The sequence below is a fragment of the Panthera uncia genome (genome assembly GCF_023721935.1).
Source record: "Panthera uncia isolate 11264 chromosome A3 unlocalized genomic scaffold, Puncia_PCG_1.0 HiC_scaffold_11, whole genome shotgun sequence".
In the NCBI taxonomy this organism is placed as follows: Eukaryota; Metazoa; Chordata; class Mammalia; order Carnivora; family Felidae; genus Panthera; species Panthera uncia.
In genome coordinates this window covers 35561589-35575460 of record NW_026057578.1, presented here as the reverse complement: position 1 = coordinate 35575460, position 13872 = coordinate 35561589, and the positions used below count along the sequence as shown (strand labels likewise).

The window sequence follows — 13872 nt, the reverse complement described above, 5'->3', positions numbered from 1 at the left end:
AAGGATCCAGGAGGTGGAGCATCTCACTGTGACCCCACCCAGCCAGCAGGGGCAGCCCCGCCCACGGCTTCAGTGGACTATTGTCTTGTGAGGATGCTAGGTGGGGGAGGGGGGTCATCAGCTGGTCATCAGCTCTTCTGATCTGTTCAAGAGAAGAGGCCACAGCAATTTTTATGCGAATATTTCCCATTTTTCAAACTTGGTTCAATACTTTTCTTAACCTAAACATCCACCATCCTTCATTCATTAGTTTCTGGCTGCAGGTTTAGAAATCTACTGAAAAAGGAACAGCACCGAATGATGGGCTGAAGAGAGAACTAAGAAATCAGTAATGTGATTTTTCTTCCATGCTCTTATTGATAATGTGTGTGCCCATTTGCTTTTGTGAAAACTGCACTATATCCACCGATTAATGGTGAAAATAATTTAACTTCTCATATTTCTTTAAAGTAGATTAATATTTATTAGGCAACAGAAACACATGGTTTTAATTCAATGTCAATGTACCACAACACTAGCAAATTTCTGGAATGTGTTATTTTTTTATATATCAGTGTTACTTATGAAAAGAAAGACAAAACTCTAAAAAGTCCACCACATGATGGGAAGACACTGTCCACTTTAGGTGGCATGTAGCCAATGTAGAGAAAGGGGGAAAAAATGGCACACAAATCTAAATTTCTTATCTTCGATTAAAAACTGGTGTGTAAGGACTAATAATTCTGGTCCAACTCCCAGACTGCAGAAGGCTCAGAGTTGCCGAGGTCAACTCAAACCTGTTTCACTAATTTCTTCAATGCCATCTCAGGTTTATCTCTTATGATTTTCAAAAATTAAAATGAGAACAAAATTTTAAGAAGCCCTGAAGGGCAATGATAGCCAAACTTTTCTTTTATTGCAAATACAGACACTCCTCAACAGTAGTGAAAATCCTTGATTTAATTCACAAATGGGAATTTGTACATAAAATATAAACACTGATCTCTCTTCTGCTCTCATTTTGCAGCCCAAAGATGCAGTGCCTTGTGGAATAGAGAGAGATCCATTTACAGTTGAGCATTCTGGCATTGTTCACACAACAGAAAGGCAGCCTTGCCCCATACTGTTGTTTTAACAATTAAAGAATTTTGCTTCACATGCAGGGTTCAACTATGACTGAGCTAGAAAATATGTGAAAGACATACATGGAAACAAAGATTGTTAAAATTTAGCCATAAATGCCCTATAAGGCTAGAACTAAAAATAGTACGACAAAAATAAAACAAAGGCCCATACAACACAAACTTTCTCCCTATAGTTACGGGGCTTTCCTTCCATGAGTCAGGTTTGACGAATGGAAGGTAGACCATGTGCAATGTGGTCAAGATAACCTAGTAACTGACCACACCACACTTGGCGAAGCATTCCCTTCAGAACCACAGCAATCCAAGAAAAGACAAAGTCCCAGCTAAACTGGACGGGCAGATAAAAAGACCACGCTGAAATCGATGAGCAAGAAGACAGAGATATACAGGGTATTTCTAGGCTAAAAAGGGCTCCAACATGCTTCCTCAAGTTTACAAATGAAACAGTTCGAGCTGGACTGTTTGGGTACAAAGACTACTCGTGCTGGACTCAAAATAAACATGGCTTTAATCCATACAATTGGTTCCCTTTTCTGAAAAGGAACTGGACATTCTTAAGACTTTCACTATATAAAGTGACTGCTAAAATGCAATCAAATTGATTGCTCATGAAATCCCAATCATGAGATGATCTAATGATAAAAAAAAGATGAAAGCACTGAGGCACTGAATAGAGACTAAAGTCATATCCTTCCTTGACTAGCTTTTCTTCATTCTCTGTCTCTGTCTCTGTCTCGGAGCAATTTTCATGTCCGTGAACAAACTTTAAAGGAACAACTTCAAGTATATGCAGCAAACCATCTGCTTTGCTCTGAGAGGGAAGCCTGGCTTCCTGGCATAATGCTGGAGCCAACACTGCAGCCAAGCCAACACCAGCCATGTGCAGGTCCCATCGTGCTTGGACCACCTTTGCTAAGTCATGCCTTGCTGCCCGGACGTTAGGACTAGGTGGAGCGGCACAGCTGTGTGTGGCTCCCTGGAAAAACCTAGCCTCATGCTCTGGGTAGGAGGTGACTCACATATTCGTAGCTTTATTTTAAAGCCTCCAAATCAAAGGACTTGGCAAAACTGACTAAATATCAAAAAGAGAGAGCTAAGGGTGAGGTGGTAAAGCTGGAAGAAAATGGACAACAGGCTGGGTCTAGAACAGTGGATTCTAGAACGTTGTTAATGTGAGTCAAGTCAGAAGCCTTTTGGGGTGAGGTCTCCTTAAGGTGAGCATTAGTCACTTTGGGGGAAATAAAGGAACCATTTTGAACCACAGGGACATGTGTTGTTGGTAAGCCAAATCTTGGAATTTCATGGAGTTGAAGTGTCGTAGGACATGCCGGCATACTAAATGCTAAGACCTGAAGGGGATAATTTATTAACCTGAATGGTAAATCCCATTATACCGAATCTTGTGCCTGCCTTCTCCCAGCTGTTGGGCCACCAGGTATCCTTGGCAATACCGTGACAGCCAAGTGCTGATTATATCATTACCTTTGGACTGAAAATGTATTACTTATAAATTTTCTTTGGGGGAGATTTTTTTTCCCAGTAATCTTCAAAAGTTGACTGAAAACAGTTACCACAGTAAAGGATTTTGGGCTTGCTTTTGTTGCCACTATCAGCAAATTCTTCTCCGTATACTACCTTTCAGTAAAACTTGTTTTTATTTCTGGCTCTAAAAAGCTGTTGTGACAAATATGGAGGACACAAAGTGCTGTAATACTCTGAAAGTTACATGAAAGCCACTGCCTGCCTCGCTATCCCTGCTCTGGAGGACAAGGATATGGAGGAGGAAGCAGAGCACGTGATGAAAGCCAGATGCACTCTCCAACCCTCTGCCACAGCAGCACTTGGGTAGGATCACGGAAATGGAGAGCCTGTGGTGACTCAGCTGACCTCTGGTCGAACTTTTTCATTTGCAGATGAGGAGACTGAGGCCCAGGAGGTCAAACACCATGCTCCCAGTCACATGACCATCCGGCCATAGGCTTCCCTGACAGACTACTGTGAGAAGGAATACAGTCCAACACCTCCACATTTACTGTCAAAGACTCATGTTAATAAAAGGATGGTAGAAGACAAAAGCGCAGACATTGAGAATTTAAGATTTAAATAAGAATTTAATCTCAAGGTGTGAAAGATCAGCCTTGTGTTCACCTCACGCCTGCTTCAGGGGCTCGGTCTGTCCTTTACAACCAGCTAGATTAAAGTCCCTCGTTGCCTGGAACAGTCACTTTAATGTCTTCTTTTCTTAAATATAAAGAGCTCTTTCCCCCAAAACAAAGAGGTAGAATATTTCTGGTTTAAATAATATAGCATATGAAATACATAGATGTGTCACTCTCTTAAGGAAAAAAAGCAGGTCTGTCATTGGGAATACAACTATTTTTCAAGGGTTAAATATCACTCAGTATTTTTTGCCAACTGATGAAAATGAAAGCTGAAAGAGTTAATATTTCTTTGAGCATCAGCTATTGCATTTAAACAGTGAAAAGTTTTGTGGTACCTCTTTCTTCTGTTCAGAAAACCAGCTGGTATCTTTGTTTGAACCTTGCGGCAATATGTGAAGATCCACCAGGACAGCAAAATTCCCACACTAAAAAGACATTAATGGCAGAGTTAGCTCACGCCCAGCAAACAATGAGAGAAAATCTCACAAATTCCTATGTGGTTGCTCATGATGAAATGGCAACAAAGTTCCCTAGTGGACAGAAATCTTAATATGGGGCAGGGCTACAGGTCATAAACCTACTAGTTTTTGCAAGTTTAATATTTAGGGCAGAAATGCTAAGGAGAAATAGAATTTTAATCATAATAGCAAAGACAAAAAAACTGTGTCCCACACCTTTGAGGGGATGCTCAAGGCATCCAGTGGCAGCTGGAAGGCTATCAAACACTGAGAGAAGTCCAATAGGTCAGAATTGGGTAGGCTCCAGAAAGGAATGGTTCCATGGACAGTCAGGGGAATTCTTTCTTTGACATAGGAAAGAACACATATAAGCTACTGCATTTTCAAGCAGAGAAAAGGAATGGCTGGGACAGTACATTTGAGAATACAAACAGAAGCAAGGAGAGCAAGGTGGATGCTGAATGACAGTTACCAAAACTAAATTAGTTTTATTAAAATACACTGTAAAACTGTACAAATCCTGGGGCGCCTGGGTGGCTCAGTCAGTTGAGCGTCCGACTTCGGCTCAGGTCATGATCTCGCGGCTCGTGAGTTCGAGCCCCATGTCAGGCTCTGTGCTGACAGCTCAGAGCCTGGAGCCTGCTTCTGCTTCTGTGTCTCCCTCTCTGTCTGCCCCTAACCCACTCGCATTCTGTCTCTGTCTCTCTCAAAAATAAATAAACATTAAAAAAATTTTTTTTAAACTGCTTCTTGTCAATGTTCATCAGGGCAGCCAATAGCCATGTTATGGCTACTGAGCACATGAAACGTGGCTACTGTGATTGAGAAGCTGAATTCTAAATTGTTTTTGACATTAATTTAACTTAAACAGCCACATGTGGCTAGGCGATTTGTGGCATGGCTATAGACCCTGTAAAAGGTTATAGCCTTTACACCTTATGAGTAATTTCTGCAAATCTCTGGATAATTGTGGATAAGGTAACTTAGAAAGAAACAGAAGACCAAGACTGTAGGTTGGGGATGGTCCCAGAGGCCCAAAGGGTCAGTGATGACCTACAGGAAAATGTCATTTTTGTACCTCTTTGGCTGAACAGGTTTTCTTTTTTGTTTTTTGTTTTTAAATTCGTGCTGTAATTCAATGATGAAAGGAAAATATTTTCAACGAATGGCCCAAATAGACCAAATATAAATATGGAAGGAAAATAAAATTTGACACTTACCTCATACCATACACAAAAATTAATTCGAGATGGATGATAGACCTACACATAAAAACCAAAACTATCTTGCCAAACTTGCAATAGAAAAAAATTTCTTAGAACCCAGTGAGCACAAAATATAGAAGAAAAAAATTATTAAATTGAATTCTGTAAAATTTAAAACATTTGCTCATTAAAGGACACCACTGAGCTCCTGGGTGGCTCAGTTGGTTGAGCATCTGATTTCGGCTCAGGTCATGATCTTGTGGTTTGTGGGTTCGAGCCACACATAAGGCTCTCAGGTGTCAGCACAGAGCCTGCTTGGGATCCTCTGTCTCCCTCTCTCTTTCTGCCCCTTCCTGCTTGCGTGCTCTCTCCCTCTCTCAAAAATAAACATTAAGAAATTTTTTTAAAGAAAGACACCATTAATAAGATGAATATGTATGTCACAGGCTAAGAGAAAATATTTATAAATGCATATATCTGACATGAAGGACTGGCATCCAAAATAAATAACTCGTACAAATCTAATATTTAAAAAAAACAAACAACCTAAGCTTCAACAGATACCTCACAAGATAAACAAACAGCTAATAACACATGAAAAAGTGTTCAACATCAGTCATCAGGCAAATGTAAATGAAAACCACCAAGAGATACAACTACATACTTACAAGAACGACTAAAATTAAAAAGATTGACACACCAAATTTGGTAAGGATGTGGAGCTCCCCAAACTTTCATGCATTGCTAGTGGAAATATAAAATGGTTCAACCACTTTGGCAAATGGTTCGTCAGTTTCCTTTACTTAAACACACATTTAATTTACAGACTGAGCCAGCAATTCCACCTTAGGCACTTACCAAGAGAGATAAAACATGTGCACAGGAAGATTTGTACGCAAATGTTCATAGAAGTCTTATTCATAATAGCTAAGACAAGACAGAAGACAACCCAAGTCCATCAACAGGAGAATAAACAAAGTATGGTACATTCATTCAATGGAATGCTCGTCACAAAACTACAGATCCACTCAACATGGACTAATCTCCACATTACATTGAGCAAAACACGCCAGGCGAAAAGAATACATACTGTAGGATTCCATCTATATGAAGTTCTAGAAGAGCAAAACTCAATCTGTGGCCAAAGCAATCAGAATAGTGATTACCTAGGGAGGAGTTGACTGAGAACAGGCACAGAAGAACTTTGTGTGGTGGTGGGAAGGTTCTCTATCTTGGTGGGGTATACGGTTAAGATCAGTTCATTTCAGTGTAAATTATACATCGCTAATAAATAATTTTTAAAGGCTGTGTAAAAGCACATTTACATTTACTGACAGTTATATAAAATGTCCTCTGTCCCTAAAAATGTATGGGTATTTTGGAGGAGAACAAAGTGAAGTTCAACTGGATAAAAAATAATGAAATATGGTGAAAGAGGATCTCCTATGATGTCAAATGGTGCAGTGTGACCCACTGAACTGCTTCTTAGTGTGTTACAACCAGTATTTTATTTTAATGAAAGAGAATCAAAGGGAATATGTGAGTAGAATAAAAAATATCAATATGTCACATGGTACAGTCAAGTCTTATTTTGTGAAACTTATGTATGAGTATACTGAGTTATGATGGGAAGCCTATTTCTTACTGTGGATTTGTGGTCAAAACTGTTTGAAAACCACACTCAAGTATACTGTTACTTTACGTTTCTTCACAACTGTTGATTATAGATTTAACCTTTAAGGAATATGCTGCCACCAGGTGGAGGTCATATGCCACAACTACATGACATTAACCAGGGGTTATTAACTTTTTGTGTGCCATGGATAAAACACAATGGATTCAAAAGAAAACCAATTTGACTGAAGTACGATTATCCAAATTAAAAAAAAAAAAATTGTGATTTAGTAATGTATGTACTTGTCTATTAAGGCACTGGCTCTTTTCATAGTGGTAGATCTAATAACTACCACAAATCCGAAGTAGTAGTAAACATACATGATACCTTCAGATATGTGCCACAACTATAAGATAACATGAAAAGAGCTATGATTCTACTGGTGACATATCCTGCAAATACCATGTTTTGAATACTTAATTTATAATAAAAAAAATTGGTTAGAATTTGGTTAAAATAAAGATGTAATTTTTGCTCCCATCCAAGTTCACCAACCCTCTCGATTCTATCTTAAACCTGTTGAGGCACCACAGATGGCAGAACAAGAACCTCACAGAAGCAATGGGATGTGCCTTATACACATTTTACTGGCTTTCCTGCAAGTGTTTAATCCTGACTCCTTAGACCAAGTTCTCTGTTACCCCTTCTCCATTAGCAAAATTGGCTTTTAAAATATTAAAAAAAAAAAAAAAAAAAAAAGTGATACTTGAACAATTTGAATTGATACTATGTAATAGTAGCTTTCTATAAACTTTTTTTTTATGTTTATTTATTTTTGAGAGAGACAGAGAGAGAGAGAACATACATGCACAGGAGGGGCAGGGAGACAGGGAGACAGAGGATCCCAAGCAGGCTCTGCTGTCAGCACAGAGCCTGATGTGGGGCTTGAACCCACGAACCATGAGATCACAGATGACCTAAGCCAAAGGCGGGCAATTAACCAACTGAGTCACCCAGGCACCCCTGTAATAGTAGCTTTCTAATGAATTAAATAGCAAGGTCCAATTTGGTATTCTCTCATCATTTCATACCTTTGATCACAAATAATCTAGTGTAAGTTTGATTATAAACAGATCGATTAGAATAGTTTTGTTTTTGGAATCTTACTCCGGTGCTCAAACTTTCCTGGGACTTCAGCCAGACTCTGCCACCAGGCACATGTGCAGTCCCCCCAACACACAGCAGGGCTCTCCCCCTGCAGCCAGCAGTTCTGAGTTCTCCAGCAAGCTCTCTCAGACTCCCACACCAAGCAGCCGTATGCTGCCTTTCTAAAGTTCCCTGCTCTCATAGCTTTGCTGCTTTGCTCCCATGAGTGAACAGAAGTTTTAAGGAAAAAAAGCCTCTTACTGCTGCCAGGAGCACAGCCTTCACTTCTCCTTAATTAGTAGGAGGCTATTTCATCTCTCAGCAGAGAAACTCCAGCTCTGTTCAGAAAGGGGGAACACACGAACCATGACTTCTTTCTTAGGCCACAGCTACTCACTTTACACAGGCCAGTTACCTCTTTAACAGATCAAAGGCCACTAGTAAAAGCTTTGCATCTCATGCCCTGGGTTGTGAGTCAACAGGCCAGGGTCTGATCCAGCTTCTAGCCCCCTCCACCCAGACATTTCGGCCAAAAGCCTGGGAGTCAACCCCAACTCCTCCTTTTCCCTAACCCTCCACACTCAGTCACCAAGTCTTATTGGTTTTACTTCTTGAAGGGCTAAGCACACCTCTGTCTCTTCTTCTGCATGTCACCTCCCTCCTGGTGTCTCATGAACTCTCAACACCAACCAGAGCAATCTCTAACATACGTGCTTTCTGCCCTCTGATTCCAATGCACCCCGATGCTCCTGGGTTTGTCAACTTTTATGCCTCCTTGAACCCCAGGAGGAGCATGGACATCTCAGTGCAGCTTTTCTGAACAGTTTGTCACTTGGTCCCCTGGATCAGGTCTATGCTTCACATGCTTATTTATTTCTGCACTAAATGGCTGGTCTATGTAGGGGCTGCCCCTGCTAGGCTGTTAGCTCCTTGGTGCAGACAGACAGGGTCCCAATCTCATTCAAATCTACACTGCAGCAATTAGCACAGGACCAGCTCACAACAAGTGCTTAATAGTGTGTGTGTGTGTGTGTGTGTGTGTGTGTGTGTGTGTTGTGTACAGACAGCTTTAATCTTCAGTGAGACCCTGCTGGCCTAGCCCTTCAGCATCCATGCCACCACTGCTCTGCCTTTAGAGTCTTTATCAAGGGGAAGATTTCACAGCAAGTGCTATTTAAAGGAAGGAAGAAAGGAACGAATGAACGATGACAGTATAAATGGGCTCTGAAGTTTGGGCAAACCACAGCCTTACCTGTAAACTGAGGATGCTGACCCCATTCTGGGGACAAAGCTGTTCTGATTCTGCACAGGACACAGATGCTTCATAGAACAATTTCCCCTCTCCTTATTCTAGAGTGGCAACAACTATGCCATCACCAGTGACAACCAGTGATTTTCTATAGTTTGAAAAAAAACGGACTAGATGGATTCTATGATTATCTCACCCTAACCTCACTGCCAGGGGTGGAAGATCTTTTTTTTTTTTAATATGAAATTTATTGTCAAATTGGTTTCCATACAACACCCAGTGTTCATCCCAACAGGTGCCCTCCTCAATGCCCATCACCCACTCTCCCCTCCCTCCCACCCCTCATCAACCCTAAGTTTATTCTCAGTTTTTAAGAGTCTCTTATGGTTTGCCTCATTCCCTCTATGTAACTTTTTTTTGCCCCTTCCCCTCCCCCATAGTCTTCTGTTAAGTTTCTCAGGATCCACGTAAGAGTGAAAACATATGGTATCTGTCTTTCTCTGTATGGCTTATTTCACTTAGCATAACACTCTCCAGTTCCATCCACGTTGCTACAAAAGGCCATATTTCATTCTTTCTCATTGCCAAGTAGTATTCCATTGTATACATAAACCACAACTTCTTTATCCAGTGAAGAAATGGGCAGAAGACATGAATAGACACTTCTCTAAAGAAGACATCCAGATGGCCAACAGGCACATGAAAAGATGCTCAACGTCACTCCTCATCAGGGAAATACAAATCAAAACCACACTCAGATATCACCTCACGCCAATCAGAGTGGCCAAAATGAACAAATCAGGAGACTATAAATAGATGCTGGAGAGGATGTGGAGAAACGGGAACCCTCTTGCACTGTTGGTGGGAATGCAAACTGGTGCAGCCGCTCTGGAAAACAGTGTGGAGGTTCCTCAAAAAATTAAAAATAGATCTACCCTATGACCCAGCAATAGCACTGCTAGGAATTTACCCAAGGGATACAGGAGTGCTGATGCATAGGGGCACTTTTACCCCAATGTTTACAGCAGCACTTTCAATAAGAGCCAAATTATGGAAAGAGCCTAAATGTCCATCAACTGAGGAATGGAAGATCTTATCTTGTAATTTTACCTTAAGTGTCAAATAAAGGTGGAAATGCTAACACTTCTCACCATGAAGGTACCTGAGAAGCAGGCTCAGAACCGTGAGATCCATGTGCATTCTCCCACTTCCTCGTTCATTCAACACCTGCTGAGTTTCACCGGAGCCCTGGTTAGACCCTGAGAGGGAGAGGCACTTACTGTAGTAAGTGTAACCACAGTGTACACCCCAGGACCAGAGGTGGCCAAGCCACCACTCTGCCTGAAGGAGGCCAGGGATGAGGTATATGACCTCTCAGCTAGGTCCTGAGGAAGAGGACAGGTGGTGGAGAAAAAGTAAAAAACAGCAGCCACATGAGGAAAGAGGCCTGAATAGCCTGGCATGCTCTGGGGACAAAACAGAGTCCGATAAGCAGAAACAGGACGTCAGCAGATAAGGCCAATAGGGCAGGAGGGTTCAGACCACAGAGGAACCCTGGGCAGGCCAAGGAGGAACGAAAAGACCTATAGGCTGGAGAGCTCTCTCAGGTAGGAGTGCCTGGGCCGGCAGAGCCACGCAAACAGGTTTAAAGCCACCCCCAAACCCAAATAAGAGACAATGGAAGGTGATGGGTAAAGATGAAGGAGTAGATCTAAGACACACTCAAAAGAGAAAGAAGAGGATGTGGTTTGGGGCAACGATGATGCCCTAGGCATGTGAGTAGTTCTAGCGTGCCCATGGGCTGTCCACAGGCAACTCACTCATGTGGGTCTGCTGGAACTGTTATTGGCATTTTATACCACATGCCACTAAGGATTTAAGGCAGTTTGGATTAATAAGGCAAATATGAAAGATGGAGGAAATAAGAAAAACAAGGGTAGAAATCTAAAATGAAGCCAATGGTAGGTCTGTACAAAATTTCCACCATTGTCATAGGTCTTTGCAATAGGTGGCTCTGAGTTTGCTAGTTCCTGATGTAAAACAAGAAAAGCCAATCAGAGTCTGTAAGATGAGAATGAATCAGTACTGAGGATAACTCAATCATTTCTAAATATTAAATCTAGAGAGACATTTCTCCTGAAAATTTTCATGAAAAACAAAAACAAAAACAAAACATGGCGACTCTCTTCCTGGAGTATCTACCAACATTACTAAAAGGCTTTAAGGAACATATTAAATACCTTCCTATCAAAATAAAGTGCATGTATGTTACATGGAATTAGAAAGTCATGTGGTTTTTGAAGAAAAAGCACAGTTTACAGAGCACCTATGATCTAGGCATTGTGCTAAGATTTATCTATTGTATTTCATTTAATCCTCACCACTAGCCTACAAAAGAGCACAACTATTACTCATATTTCATAGATAAGGAAGTGGCATTTGAGAAGGTAGAGATTAGTCCAATATTACAGAGTCAATAAGTGACAGACCAGAAATCAAATCCAAATCCATTAGACTCTAAAGCCCCCTGCCATGTATTACTTTGAAGAAATATCCCCTCTGAAAAAAGACCACTCAGGACTTCTTTCCAGAGGCCATGTGGAGGCATATTTAAGGCTACCTAGCCTGGAACCCACCCCACTATACCTGTTCCCTCTTAGGGTGAGCGCTGGAAGGCATGTCTGTCCATTAGTGACAAAGGACTGAACCAAGAACTCTGAACAGGGTCACTGAGCTCCCTTCCCTGTGCAGTGACTCATTCCATGCTTGAAGAGAGGCACTAAGAGTTCTGATGCTGAAGCTGTCAGTGTGGGGTGCCCTGCTAGGATAAGCGTGCAGAGTAGTGGCAAAGGCCCCCCTGTATAGAGACGGGGGTGGGAGGGGGAGGGAAGAAAAGGGGGAGGAAAGGACTACAGCAGAGGACCAGGGCAATAAATCACACTGAACATGGGGTGGGGGTGTTGGGACAGGCGGTCTCCTGACAGTAACAATCCTATCCAGAGTTAAAGCAGAAGAAAAGTCAACACAAATCTTTTGTCCACTTAACTCCCTTGCCCTCTCCTTACCCAAGAAATCTAAGCTTGGAGTTTACATTCAAGAAAAGCAACCAGCATACCTTTAGGATGGCATATACAATAAACAAACAGGTCAGGGAAGGAAAGAATAAAGAGTCATTCCATCAGAGTACCATGTATCATTAATCTCACTGCAAAAACTTACTAAACAAATTGGCAGTAACAATAGTTAAGATTCATTGAGCACTTATTGTGTGCCAGATTCTGGGTAAAGCCCTTTCCTTACATTACTGCATTTGACTCTCATGACAACCCAGAGAGTCATAAACCATTACCAGTAAGTGTTCTGGAAACACTGAGAAACTTAAGAGCTCTGTTCTCTTTCACTTTTAGAAGATTCCTGGTGATCACGGGTAGGCTGTTTGGTGTGGTGCCTTGCCAACCTGGCAAATACTGGTCAGGCCAGGTAGAAGGAACATTCTATAATCTTAGTAACGGAATTAGACCCAGCCCAAATTCAAGAGCACACCCACAGAGAAGCCTCAAGAAAGCCCTAGGATGACAAGCAGGAGAACGGCCTAACACAAGAAGTCCGAAGCCACAGATCTCTTTCAATGATGCCCCAGTTTAGGAGGAGTGTCCAACTCCCTTCTCTGGGCCTCAGTTTCCCTCTGTGTAAAATGAGAGGCCACCACTGGATCTCCTTCAGGGTGCCTTCCATTTTAACATCCCACCTCCTGGTTGTGTTTGGGTTAACAACCATGGCTTGGATTCTATTTGTACACATAATGTTTGCCCTGATGTATAAGTTATGCAAGAGTCACACTGAGTCTGGCACATCATCTCATCCTGTATCAGTTCACTACAGGCCATGCAAGCACAGTAGTAAAAATCTTAGCAACCAATGAGTCCTCCCCCTGAGCATTCTCTGACACCTCGCAGGCAGGACAAAGCTCCTGTTTGCTGCCACAGCACTTTCATGATTCTGTTGTGGAATCATCACAGGCTGTAAACACATGGCTGTTTACATCCATCTCCTATAGGCTGCCTGTGGGGAGGAGCTGCCTTCCGCTACCTTTGGGTTGTCAATGCCTCATACTGGGCCTGGCACAGAGAGGACAGTGAAGAGTGTTGGTTAAACAAATCCTAAAAACTACATCAATGATAAAAATTACTTTAGTGTCTGCCTTGTTCTCTCTCTAGGAGGGATTATCCGCCTCTCACCTGCACCCTGTCCTCAGAACTGGAAAGACCACAGAATCAATCTCATGGCTTATAACTAAGTTTGCATCATTCATGAACAGAATATTGTCAGCCCAGAAAACAGGTAGCAATACCCACTCCTCCATGCCAAATACTTACTTTCCCACCTTCCAATCAGGCAGAACAATCTGCAAAACCCTGGTTGACTGTGTGGATTCAAATGCAATAAAGGGAGGGGCGCCTGGGTGGCGCAGTCGGTTAGGCGTCCGACTTCAGCCAGGTCACGATCTCGCGGTCCGTGAGTTCGAGCCCCGCGTCAGGCTCTGGGCTGATGGCTCGGAGCCTGGAGCCTGTTTCTGATTCTGTGTCTCCCTCTCTCTCTGCCCCTCCCCCGTTCATGCTCTGTCTCTCTCTGTCCCAAAAATAAATAAAAAATGTTGGAAAAAAAAAATTAAAAAAAAAAAATGCAATAAAGGGAACATGTAAGGGGGCTTCTTTGGTAGCAAATAGATAACTAGTTCTTTGGCTCAACTTTTTCCAGCTGAAAGGGATGCAGCAGAGGATGTGACTTGTCTCAGGTGAAAAGGAACCAGAAGGGGAGGGAGTTTCTCTCTCCTGTTTCGTGTCTGTTGCGGGGCTTCTGGCTACAGGTCAGGGACGTACACCTTGCCAGTCATTTGTTTGTGTTTCTTAACA

The 13872-nt window shown here is 42.1% G+C and overlaps 1 protein-coding gene across 2 annotated transcripts in view; it reads right to left on the bottom strand.

Moving 5' to 3' along the window:
* Positions 1-13872, bottom strand: part of SLX4IP (SLX4 interacting protein) — a 179046-nt gene that overhangs the window by 62958 nt on the left and 102216 nt on the right. For both annotated transcript variants that reach the window (XM_049651140.1, XM_049651139.1), the window contains exon 3: positions 3622-3711. In XM_049651140.1, coding sequence (XP_049507097.1) covers positions 3622-3711 — 90 coding nt within the window. The remainder of the gene's footprint in view (positions 1-3621; positions 3712-13872) is intronic.